At 40.0% G+C, this 12,437-nt stretch overlaps 1 protein-coding gene across 1 annotated transcript in view; it reads left to right on the top strand.

The window, feature by feature from the left end:
• Window positions 1-12,437, top strand: part of STK35 (serine/threonine kinase 35) — a 75,585-nt gene that overhangs the window by 5,276 nt on the left and 57,872 nt on the right. The window contains exon 2 of the mRNA XM_078651699.1: window positions 11,379-12,134. Coding sequence (XP_078507825.1) covers window positions 11,379-12,100 — 722 coding nt within the window. The 3' untranslated portion in view covers window positions 12,101-12,134. The remainder of the gene's footprint in view (window positions 1-11,378; window positions 12,135-12,437) is intronic.

The raw sequence follows: 12,437 nt of genomic DNA, 5'->3' as shown, positions 1-12,437 counted from the left end.
GAGATAGGGTTCAGAAAGTAATTTCCTGTGAATAAAATGGTTTCCTTTCAAGGTTGTTGTTCACTGAGCCCTGTTGAATGCGAGTTGCTCAAACATCTGAGAACATTTTTAATGGAATGTTTTCTTTCCTTTCAGTCAATGCTGCAGCTGTACCCCTCTCGTAACATTCATTTATGATCTGCCTTCTTCCACTGCCCTTCCACTTAATTTCAGAGCTGAAGTAGAGGAAGGATCACTTATTTCCTTTACCCAAAGATTTATGCAGAGCAAGGAGTAACTACCTACACTCTCTTCAAAGAGTGTAGAATGAGGTGAAGGTCTGAACTCTGTGCCTCGCCAGGTCAGTTTCTGATAAAATTTAGTTAGCCTTGGTGTCTTTGCCTGGTGCGATCAGTTGCACTTCCCTTGGTTGTTGTGATAACCTGCTTCAAAGACCTATGTTCAGAATATATGCACAATTGTCTGTCCATATTGATTTGATGCGTTTTGCTCTACATAGTTTACTGATTCAAGATTCAAAAGTACTTTATTCGGTTAAAAAGAGAAAATAACCATAAAAGTAGCATGTAAGGTGCAATTTACAAAAGGTCGAGTAAGTATTTTTCCTTTAAAATCACAAAATAAGCAAAACAACAAAATTAAATCCATATCAACAATATTAAATTCATATACACAATAAAAAAGATCAATCCATTTGCATTGATTTACGACATTTAAAAGCCAATTTTAAAAATTCTGCAATAGAGGCAACCATGAAAACAGTATCCATTTTCTGGCATTCTGTAAACGCTAGGCGGCATCTGTAAACATTTAGATCTTTAAGAATAGGAATGATAAGTTTCTTTCGAAGGAAGGTATAAAATTTACAAAAGAATAAAATATGTATATCCGATTGTTTGGAAACATCATCGCATGGACAGAAACATAAGTCCTTCAACCAACAATTCATCACGGGGAATGATAATGTCCTAAAAACTATATTCAATCTAAATCGGGTCAAAAGGTACCGTTCATGATTAGACATATACAGTGAAAGATATGGCTGCAAATTCTCTCCACATATAATATCCTGGTGGGCAGAGACAGTCTTTTTCCTTGCCTCCGTTATATTTCTCTTTTCCTTGAGGTAGGTCATGCACAAGTATTTCAAATCGCTTCTGGATATACATTCCATTGATTGTGGATCCTCAAAGTATTGGGGGCAATTTATTTTTTCAAGAAAGTCTCTGACATAGCCTATCCATTTGTAATCCCTGACATTGTCCAATACCATGATATCCTTAAAAATGGCACGATTAACCACACATTCTTCATTTGTCCAGACCCTATGCCAAAGAAGAACTGGCTGAATTCTAATAATGTCGGTGACATAAGATATTCCCAACTCAACATGGCATATCATTGTTGCAGTACTTTGGGGTACAGACAATATGTAACATAAAAACTTATTTTCCAGGATTTGAATTGGGGTGATATTTGAATAACCCCATAATCCTGCCCCGTAGATGGCTACAGATATACAAGTTGCATTATAAACGGTTAAAATCTCTTTTATGGGTTTTTTACCTAATTTCTTCATAAAACATTTTAGGGCCATAATAGTCTTAGAGAATAACAGAGATCTGGCATGAATTGCTGTTGTCCATGAGCCGCTTTCATGAAACAGTATCCCTAGATAAGGGAAGGTGGGGGTCCTTTCTAAGGGATTGGAGTTCACAAAAATTTGCTTCACATGCTTGTTTGTTCTAGACCCGCAGTACATAGATAAAGTTTTGGAACAATTGATTCTCAAATCTAAATCAAGCATAAAGGTGTTAAAGGCTGTAACCAAACTCTGTAAAGCCATTGGGGTTCGCGCCATTAGGACAGCATCATCGGCGTACATCAGTGCAGGGACAGGCCTACCCTTCACCATAGGCATGTCCCTGCCCTCCTGCACGAGATGCTTTTCCATTCCATTTATGTACAACAAAAATAGGAAGGGGGCTAAGACGCACCCTTGGCGCACACCCCGACCAATCCCAAATTGTCTACTGCACTCACCATTTTTCCCAAATCTGACACTGGCAGTGGCCCCAGAATAAAGCTCTCTCAGAAAACATATAATGGCATTGTCTACTCCCAAGTCAGCCATAATTGACCATAACTTAATGTGTGACACACAGTCAAAGGCTGATGATAAATCAACAAATGTGAGGTATAGACGTTGTTTTTTGACCTTTATATACTTCTGCTGCAAGGTAAAAAGGTTCAAGCCTTGCTCTATAGTCCCTAGGCCCTTTTGGAACCCAAATTGAAAGTCACTTAACACCCCAGTTTCATTGGCCCAGCTTTGTAGTTTAGCTAAAATCACTCTTCCCAAGATTTTTATAGAAGAGTCCAATAGGGAGATTGGCCTATAGCATGTACAATTAAGCCTGTCCCCTTTCTTGAATATTGGGACTATTGTTGATGTAAACCAGGTGGGTATTGGGCTGTTTGCCAAGACGGCATTAAAGAGCTGAACTAACAGTGGCCCCCATAATTCGATGTTAGCCTTATAGAGGTCAGCTGGTATACCGTCTGGTCCCGCTGCTTTGCCTCCCTTGGTCGCCTTTAAGCTTGCTATAACTTCGGGAAGGGTTACAGTCAGGGTTCTAGACGTGTCTAGATTTGGCAGCCCCATCTCCAGGCCTACTTCCGAGGTTAGTTCCACAGCCATATAAAGGGAGGAAAAATGGGCCACCCACTCATCTTCTGAGATGGCAATTTCCATGCGTGCTTTTTGTTCATATAGGAGGGGGGTGTTAATAACCCTCCAAAAAGCAGCCGGGTCCTTCGATTTTGATGCATCGCATAGGTTGTCCCATGCCTCCCTTTTTATCGAGGTCTTCCTCTCCCTTAATGCTAGGTTATAGTCCTTTCTTGCAATTCTAATTTGATTTACGTCCTTCGGTCTATTATGAATTGCATATCTAAGCTTTGTTAAGGCTCTAGTGCACTTCCTATCAAACCATTTCCTATTGGACTTTAGGGAATTTTTCCTATTAACCCACAGTGCTTCCTTAATTTTACTAGAAATAATGCTAAAATGGGTTATTATTTCACATTTCTCTGCATGTTCATCTAAACAGATGGAGAAGCTACTCATGCAGTTAGTCAGTATTTTTTGCAGAAAATCATCTGGGACCAATCTGCTCCATTTAAGGTTATAACCATTTTGAGCACCCACCCTTACATCCTGGACCATTTGGTTCTGACATTCTCTAATGTCAGCTACGGTAAATAAATTTTCCATTTTTAATACCTGTGGCAGATGATCACTCAATGGTAAATCCATGATATTTGCTCTAATCAATCTGTTTGCAGAGCTAAATGTGCATAAGCTAAAATCGATAATGGTTGAGGCCCCCCGCCCAACAAAGGTTGGGGCAAACATCGTTGTGTGGTGTGCTAATTCATTTACAAAGCCGAGGTTAAAGTTTACTGAACATTGTTCACAAGTACTTTTAATGCTTCTTTTCACTTTGTAGGTACATAATATCACCGCACAAATGCTGTTGGTGTATGATCTTTAAGAATCCTGAAAGTAAGAGTTTTTTTGGATAGTAGAACGCATGCTGATGTGCTAATTTGCTTTGAACTTTGTCAGACAGCAGCTAAGCGCATGGTAGCGGTGTCCATGTCTTTCATGCCTTCTGATGAAGACCAGAAAATGTAGGACCATGGAGTATAAATGGTTCTTTAGAAGTACCATAAACGAGCTGACGGCTGACAATCAGTGGCTTGAGCCTGATTTAGACCAGCAAGCTGTAAATTATTTTTTTGCTCGAGGTGACCAGAGCCATGCAGAAAGTATGTTCTTGTCTACCCGCTTCAGAGTAGCGTGATGCAATAAGATTGCAGCCGGTTAGTTCTAATCCGCGCTTGAGCTTGCTGCAACGCTGCATCTCGGTTCTCAGCAGAGCAAACAATGCTGCGTAGTCTGAGGTATTGGCCAATGCCGTGCCTGCATTGTTTGTTGCTATGCCTCTGATGATACGGGCAAGCATTGCTATTTGCCTACCAGATCTGGGCATGAACACGAGACCTTACGGGCAGATGCTCTGCTCACAGGGACGACCTATTTTCGAGTGGGTAAAAGGACCACTGGGACAGATGCTCGACTGACGCAAGTGACCTACTTCTGAGTGGGAAAGAAGGCTTGCTCATACTGATCAGCTGAGCGATTTTTATTCAGCCTGTGAATTGGAATTTCACATTAGGAGGCTGTTTTTAGAGAAACTATACATGGTGTTTCGGATATTTCTTTAACTGAATCTGTACTACGAGGCTGTAGGGGGTGAATGAACTATTGAGGAAGGGTATAATGATGCTAAAAGAAGAGTGAAATTGATCTGAAAAGGCGAGACAATTTCTGAGTTTCCGCAAGGAAAATATGTAGAGCACTGAAACTCGTGCTACTATGGACAATAAAGACCGGCCAATAAAGCTTGGCATGTCGCATTGAGACCTTTCACCAAACCAGAGGATCATTTCTCTTTACATGATATCACATTTTATTTTAATTCTTTTTAATGCACTATTTAAAAATAAAAAAACTATAAGATAAGTTTCCCTAAATCACTTGGAACGTTTTTCCACTGCCTCCAGGATTAACCCATCAAAGGTCAAATCAATTTGTGTGCCCTTCTTTACAGTCTACTTGATGTCTTATTCTGTGTTTTTTTTTTTTTTTTTCTTTCTGGTGTTACAAATGACTATTCTTTGACAACCATTGGAGATGAGATTTAAATAGATTAGTCTTGAATAAAAGTCCAATTAGGTGGAAATGTCTTTTGTTGAAGTGATGGTGTTGAATTTACTCCCAGACGAAAAGCAGGAGTCAGTTATCTTACAAAGGGCCAATACGTGTTTCACAGCGTACTTCTGCTTCCTCAGGGCTCCCTTGCAACCTAATAAACAGTATCTAATTGCAACCAAACCTCACTTCATGGTTTAGCACATTCCCACCTTTACACCATCAACGGTGTAGTAATACATTATGGCCAAATATGGAAACCATTTCGATCCACAATGTATGTTAAATAGGTATCTGCGGACAACCCCAGAACTACAGTTTATGGTACTTTCTACCACTATCATACATTACAACTTGCAGTTATTCACTCCCCCACCACCAAATACTGTTGATGCACACAATTCCCATAATCCGTTTTATTGTTTAGGCTGACGTACTCCTAAAAATGAGAGCCAAACTATAATTCCATCTGGTAAGACTAGATTAGTTGATTATATTGCCATTTTAACCATAAGAAGGGCTCTATCAACGACATTCCTTATCACTTAAATATGGCTATTTTTGTGAACCTGCACAGCGTATAACAATCTATTTAGGCATCTCATTTCTAAGGCAATGTCACTGTGATTGGTGGCATTGTTTCCACTCCTAACTGTAAATATAACAGTTAATGTAAAGGTCCTACCCGAAAAAAGATCATAATGTATTAGTTCAATCGGGATCTACTAAAGTGCTTAATGGCAATCGGATATTGATCTTATAACCTCAATCCTGACAAACCTGCCTTGAATACCATTTTATCACTCTTCAACCTAAGGACCTTAGTTCTCAGTTTTAAGTGTTTTATTTGAAATCTTTAGTAATTAATACAACTATTCTTACTGTGTCCAAACAAATTAGATGACAATCAATAACATTCTGAATGTCTCATAACATAAATTTATATACATACCTAAGCAAACTTATCCCTTTCATAGCTGATACTGTCATTTTTTTGTCACGTTCATGTAAGTAAATGTTATTAAAAAATAAAAAAAAGAACAAGAAGATACTTTCACAGTGAATCAGAATGAGCTTACACCAAACATTTCACTTCAACTTCCAACTTTTCCTGCTCACCTCTTGCATCGCAGGCTGTTCTTGTAACAGTACATCAAACCTTCAGTGCCCAGAGCTACCCCTTGTATCACAAGCTCCTGTGGTGGCGTATGACACCATTCGCACTACAGTCCAATATCGAAAGAATTCCAAATTCCATGACTGCTCATTGGTCCATTTCTCCTACACTGATGGTCATTTTCATCCTGGAAAGAAACTCTTATTATACAGAGACCTCACGGTACAGAGAACCTCCTCTGTTTTACATTAACCTACACAATATCCTTCTTACGGAAGCTCTTTAAACATCGTGGTACAGTTTGAGTTTAAAAATAAGAGTGATCCCACAAACATTCCATAATAGACTAATTTATTAGAACTGCTGTGTGTGTGGCTCACACACACACTTGGGCAACTAGCAATAAAACTGAAATCGAACCAGTGTACTGAAACTCTTGCATAGTCTGCTTGATAGGGTTCCGCATCGTATCCAAGGCATGTGCTATTGTTGAGAAAACTGTACATGTTATTTATGGTAGCATCCACTATATCCCAATGGTGGTCAAATACTTCCTAATAAGACCTTAAAACAACATAAATATTAATTTTAACTTTGTTGCCAAGAACATATATAAACCATATTAAAGATGCATATTTAAACATCAAGTGGTCCCATAGTCCACTAATCTTTAACCTAAATACGTTGCAGCTAGTATCCATGGGAATCAAACCCATACACTGATCATAATTTCCAAACATCTACTTCATAGGCATTCACAACATAATCTCACACTATTTATTATGGGGAAAGCTATCTAGTCAGATATTACTTACATTACCCATTGTATTACTGCGATAAGCTAGATATTTTCAATGTCCCATGTGTAATTTTGAACAAATCTTGAAAGAGAATATTGATTACGTAGCTGCATTGGTATGATATTTGAATTATGACTACATTTCTTTACTGCGGTCTTATCTTAAATATCATACAGACCCTAAGAAAAATGTTGACTGGAATCAAACTCTGACCCTCCACCATTCTCCTCTCCACACTTGTTCTTCTGTACCACCTGGTACCAGGTAGGAACAGGCCAATGTATTTATGCTAATTTTGTGTATCTCCAGTCTTAAATCCTAAGAGCCATATCATGAAACACTATCCTAAACGCCCTTACAATTATAGTAGTCTGGTATATAGATCTGTCTGAGACCCTTTCCAACCATACATCTTACTAATCTGTGTCCAATTCTCAATCTATGCTCGTGATCTCCTCTAGGATTCATTTTAATGTGGTTGATAGTCAAAAAATAAATATTACTTCTTTAACCCTTTTACCGCGGCGATAATTTCGCCGCGGGGCGTTCTATTACGTGGGTGGGGGCACGTCGGCCAACGGACGTGCGCAGCACTACCAAGGTAGTGCTCGCGACGGCCGTTGACCGACAGCAGCAAGGAAATGGTTAATATAACCTGTGCTTGCTTCAAGGTGTATATAAACTGGGTATTTCTCATCTCAATTCCTGATTGTGTTCATATGCGTGCTCCACCTCTCCTTAAGGGGTTGTGTTCCTACATGTGGTCCACTCCCACATATGATCAAATAAACACAAAATGTAGTCTTGCAGTTTATATAATGGTTCATTGTTTTCCTTCACTGTATCCAGTAGAAGTCTTTGGTTTTGTCTCTAACACAAATTTTTCAGCAGATGCAGCTACCACATTTAGAGCCTCCCATAATATCTGATAGATGGTGCATTAAGAATTGAAATAAAATATGATTTTCATGTAGTACAGGGTGTCAAGAGAAATGCTCCTAGTTTGGTGATGTGTATATTGTGTGCCATATAGGTTACATGGCTTAATGCGTTTGAGCAAGTGCAGTGTCGTAAAACCAGAGTACCTGTTTGTTTTTACCGCATTGTGACCTTATCTACCAATATGATTATGATCTTAGTGGTGGTGAAATACCATTTACTGCATGGGCCTGTGAAGTTTGAGACTGCATGACTGTCAATTAATGTAGTTGTTTCCGTTGCCATTGTAATGTTACAGGCCGTGGCCTTGAGGGTGGAGGCTGTGACTAATGCATGCATTGGGCTAAAAGTTCACCATCATCCCGGCAGTCATCCCGAAGTTGGACTTCTTAGCCTAGCAGAAGCCACTGAGCCGCTACATCCACTTAGATGTTTATTAAATCTTGTCTCTGTCAACCCATCAAGCCTACAATCGGTTGATTTACTTCATTGATTCAGATCCTGCTTCCTGAAATACTTTATGAAACGTATTAGTTTAGACTTTTATTGGATATTGATGTAGGTGAACTGCCCGCAAGCTTTTATCTAATCTACACATCTTAACCGCTTGGGGAAACTATCCAAACACTAGTGTTTGGTACAGACACCCTTGCTGTTATGGTGACAGACAAGCTGTGCTCAGTTTTTCACTTAGTAATGCAGGACTGTGTGCTTCAGACATGACAAAGTCTGGAGCGATTTGGGTGCGTGTGGCTTCCTGTGGTCCATGCCGCTACTGGCACTCCATTTCATGCTTCTGACAGCAGTGAAGTGAAGCTTCAGTATTGTAGCTGCTGCCTTGTGCATTAAAAATGAGGCCAGGTGTGGTGCTACTACCAATCATTCATAAAGCCTCTTCAATATTTTCACGCAGAGCAAAAATGTTAATCTCTACAATTTCCATCCCTCAGCTCGTAAATGCTAGTGTCTGAATTTGCCTGAGGAAAGAGATCCTAAAGATTTAAATGGACGCATTTTTGAAGGCTGCTCAAAACCGGTTTGTCCACTGACAAGCTTTGAAATGAGCATGTGGCTGCATGCACGTTTCTGGAGGGAGTTTGAAGAAACCTGCAGGGCTCAAGTGACGGGCACATGTTACATTTGTATAAAGGGCATTCTACCCAGATAGTTAAATAGCACATTTAATTACATCCCTATTTCACCTCCGCCCACTGTCGGTCTCCTGAGAATTCCTTAATATCAGATGTGGTGGCCACCTGCCTAAGGCAGTGCTGTAGAACAATGACTATTTTACTCTCTATATAGCATGGAATCACTCATAAACACATCTGTAGAAAATGTGGCTCTTTATTACAGGAATATTTTGAGTTCTCCCTAAGGGTTCTGATTGTTTTCTACTCTGCCTCCCCTAACAAGTTTCCTACGGGGAAGCTTGCACTTCTCCTTGAAGACACTGAATCTAAATTTGTGTACACCCAACAAATCTGTTTCAAGGTTGAAGGTCCGGATCTTCAAAGAACTGTACAGCCCTTTAAAGCATCCTGGGCAGTCCAGAATTCTGGGTATTTCTCGTGTGCTGAATTCTGTTCGCAGGAGGCCATGGTGCGCATCTGGGTATGCTTTCATATTTCTCTGGATATGTGATGTAATCCATGTACAAGATATCTGCCATCACTATAGAAACCAGTATGCATGGTAAATCATTAAATGGTCTACTGGTTCAAATAATCTAAAGCTAAATCCTTTATAGTGACTGACAAATCCTGCTTTTGCCACAATAGGACCTTTGAGAGGGTTCTGTTTGCTCTTTCTGGTCCTTGAGACAATGCATAGGGATGGACCTACCTTTGGAAACCGTGTTGAAATATAAATGCCTGGGTGTAATTTGATTCAAGAGGTGCTTTTACGAAGCTGTGCGAAACAAATGCGAAATAACATGCTAACTACTGCATTCTGTTCATTACGGAACTCTCTCAAAGGCCTACATTGCCAGCCACTCCTGCAAGTTATGGCTGCTAAACATGTTCTCTCAAGTATGGAGCGGAGGTTTTGAGAGGAAGAATTGATAATTCTATAGCGGGGACATACTGACGTGTTTAATCTTCCTTGCCATGCCTCTACTGTTCAAATTTGTTGAGTTTGAACTTTCGGAATCGGAGCATAAGCAGCTTGGGTGCTTATTTGAAATTTTGCTATAAGCTAAAAAAATCCAATAACTAGCCTAAGTTCTATTGTGTGGAAGGCCATAAAGTGACCCAAGAAACACAGTTACATAATATTCTAAAAACCTCGCTTTAACTACCTTTTTTATGTTGGAGGATCTATGGGCCGTAACCCTTGCACAGCCAGCTTTCAGCAGTCATACGTTAAACCGGTCTCATCCCTCATGGACAAAGCTGTGTTCATGAGATCTTGTGCATTTATAAAATAAGTTCATATGGCCTCCTCCAATCTCATTCATACTTGGGGGTCCCTTTTGTCAAAAAGTCAAGCTTAAGTTGTTGAATCTGTATCTAGTGTCGACTTTGTAATTATCCCAAAGAAGTAATTTACAATATTGTCTGTACCTGCCCAGGTCTAAAGATGGAACGGAAAGGCCTGCTAAAACAGTTCTTTTATAAGGAACCGCATACACTTGCTCTGTAAGCAATTACAGCTTCCCTTTGAGGAGAGGATGCAGTGTTCTGTGGGAAATTCCTCAAGTTTCTGTGAATTGCAGATTCAAAATTAGCAAAATCAGATGTATTAAAGGAGTATGCTGCATGCATTTCGTGGTTGCTTTGTCTTTTATCAAATGCATAGCTTCCTTTTTGGGCCCTATGATGGAAAAGCCAAAGTACCAAGCACTTTCTCTCAGAAGAATCGCTTGAGGGTAGCCATTATTTTTTAGTTTGGGTAGATTTTACGTTTAGTGTGTTTAGTATGCCTTGCTAACCGGTTTATGCACCTTTCCTTGAGCATTTTGCTTTTTTGTATATCTTATGTTCTTAGGAGGATTTGCTAACCAATTTAAGCACCTTTCCTCAAGTTCTTGGCCCTACATGATTTTACATTAGTAACGTTATTAAGTATGAATCTTGCCATGTATGACAACAGGGAACTTATGCCAATTAAGCACTTTTCTTTGTATATTTGCTTTCAGAGTTATGTTGCATGTCTGCTGATTCTCCGATTTGGCCTTGTACTTGTTGCGTGATGAATCGTGCATGCCTTGTATTTTAAATTTATTTTTATTCTGGTATTGGTTTTGGTAATAGGTGTTACATTTTTAATTACTGACAGTACAAATATACGTAAACAAATGTTGCATGATATTTTAGCTTGTAACCTTGACTAAATTGTAAGGTTTTTTTAATTAACTGATCAATAACGTTTTTTGACCTCACTGTGTAGCCAACGCAGGCCATTGTTCATCATTAACTGTTGTACTTTGTATGATTTTCGAGCACCTACCTGCACCTCTTTGGTAATGTTAAACAAGGTTGTAGAGTTACTTGGGGACAAGCGCACTGGTAAAACCCTCCAGGCACTTGACCTTAAGTTCTCCAAGTAGTTGCTCCCTGTGTACATGTGATGATAGTCAATTGTTGGATAATTTGTGATGCTACTTGCACCACCTTGCTTAATGCCTCTTGAACGGGATAATGTGCTGTTTCATATATTGTCTCTTTAGAATAAGCACACATTGTTCTTATTGCCATCATGCTGGTTGCCTTTTTTTGACTCTCTCCTTTTATTTCAGGAGAGAGGATCCTTGGCTATTCGGAGGAGGCATGTTACCTATGGTTTGTAATGGAGTATTGTGAGGGTGGTGACTTAAACCAGTACATCCTGTCTCGAAGGCCAGACCCTGCAACTACAAAGCGCTTCATGCTCCAGCTCACCAGTGCCATTGCCTTCTTGCACAAAAACCACATTGTGCACCGGGATCTGAAACCAGACAACATCCTTATCACTGAGAAGTCTGGCTTACCTGTCCTCAAAGTGGCAGACTTCGGCCTGAGCAAAGTCTGTGCTGGTTTGACTGCACGGGGCAAAGATGGTAGCAACACAGATCCTGAGAATAAGTCGGTGAATGTGAACAAGTACTGGCTATCGTCAGCCTGTGGATCAGACTTTTACATGGCCCCAGAGGTATGGGAGGGACACTACACTGCCAAGGCTGACATCTTTGCCCTTGGAATAATCATCTGGGCCATGATAGAGCGCATTACTTTCATTGATGCAGAGACCAAAAAGGAGCTGTTGGGAACTTACATTAAACAGGGGACCGAGATTGTTCCCGTTGGGGAGGCGTTACTAGAAAATCCAAAGATGGTGCTGATCATCCCTCTGAAGCGCAGGACTTTGATGTCTGAGGGCATCAAGCAACTCCTAAGGGACATGTTGGCTGCTAACCCGCAAGACAGACCTGATGCTTTTGAACTGGAGACCAGAATGGACCAGGTCACGTGTGCTGCTTGAGTTCAGTTTAAAAGGCTTGCAGTTTACAATATAGGTGAGTGAGGTAGCGGTAAGTGATGATTCCCCCAAAAGTATAATTGCTACCTGAGCCAGATCTCAACACAAGGTGTGTACTATTCATCTAGCTCACTGAAAGAAACCTGCTTAAGCTTGAGGTATAAATACAATATAAACATTTTTTTTCACTAAACCTTTGATTTCCCCCTTGACTATTCAGTAGTTTCAGGTGGCTTCTATATTTGGAGATTAATCGAACCAGCCAAAGGTTACTAGGAATGTTTTTCTTGGGACTGTTCACATTGAGCGACTAGAACTGCAGAAGTGCTGTTGATACTGT

This window comes from Lissotriton helveticus, chromosome 7 (genome assembly GCF_964261635.1).
Source record: "Lissotriton helveticus chromosome 7, aLisHel1.1, whole genome shotgun sequence".
NCBI classification, from domain to species: Eukaryota; Metazoa; Chordata; class Amphibia; order Caudata; family Salamandridae; genus Lissotriton; species Lissotriton helveticus.
The sequence above is the reverse complement of the archived record's forward strand: the minus strand, read 5'-3'. Positions and strand labels throughout refer to the sequence as shown.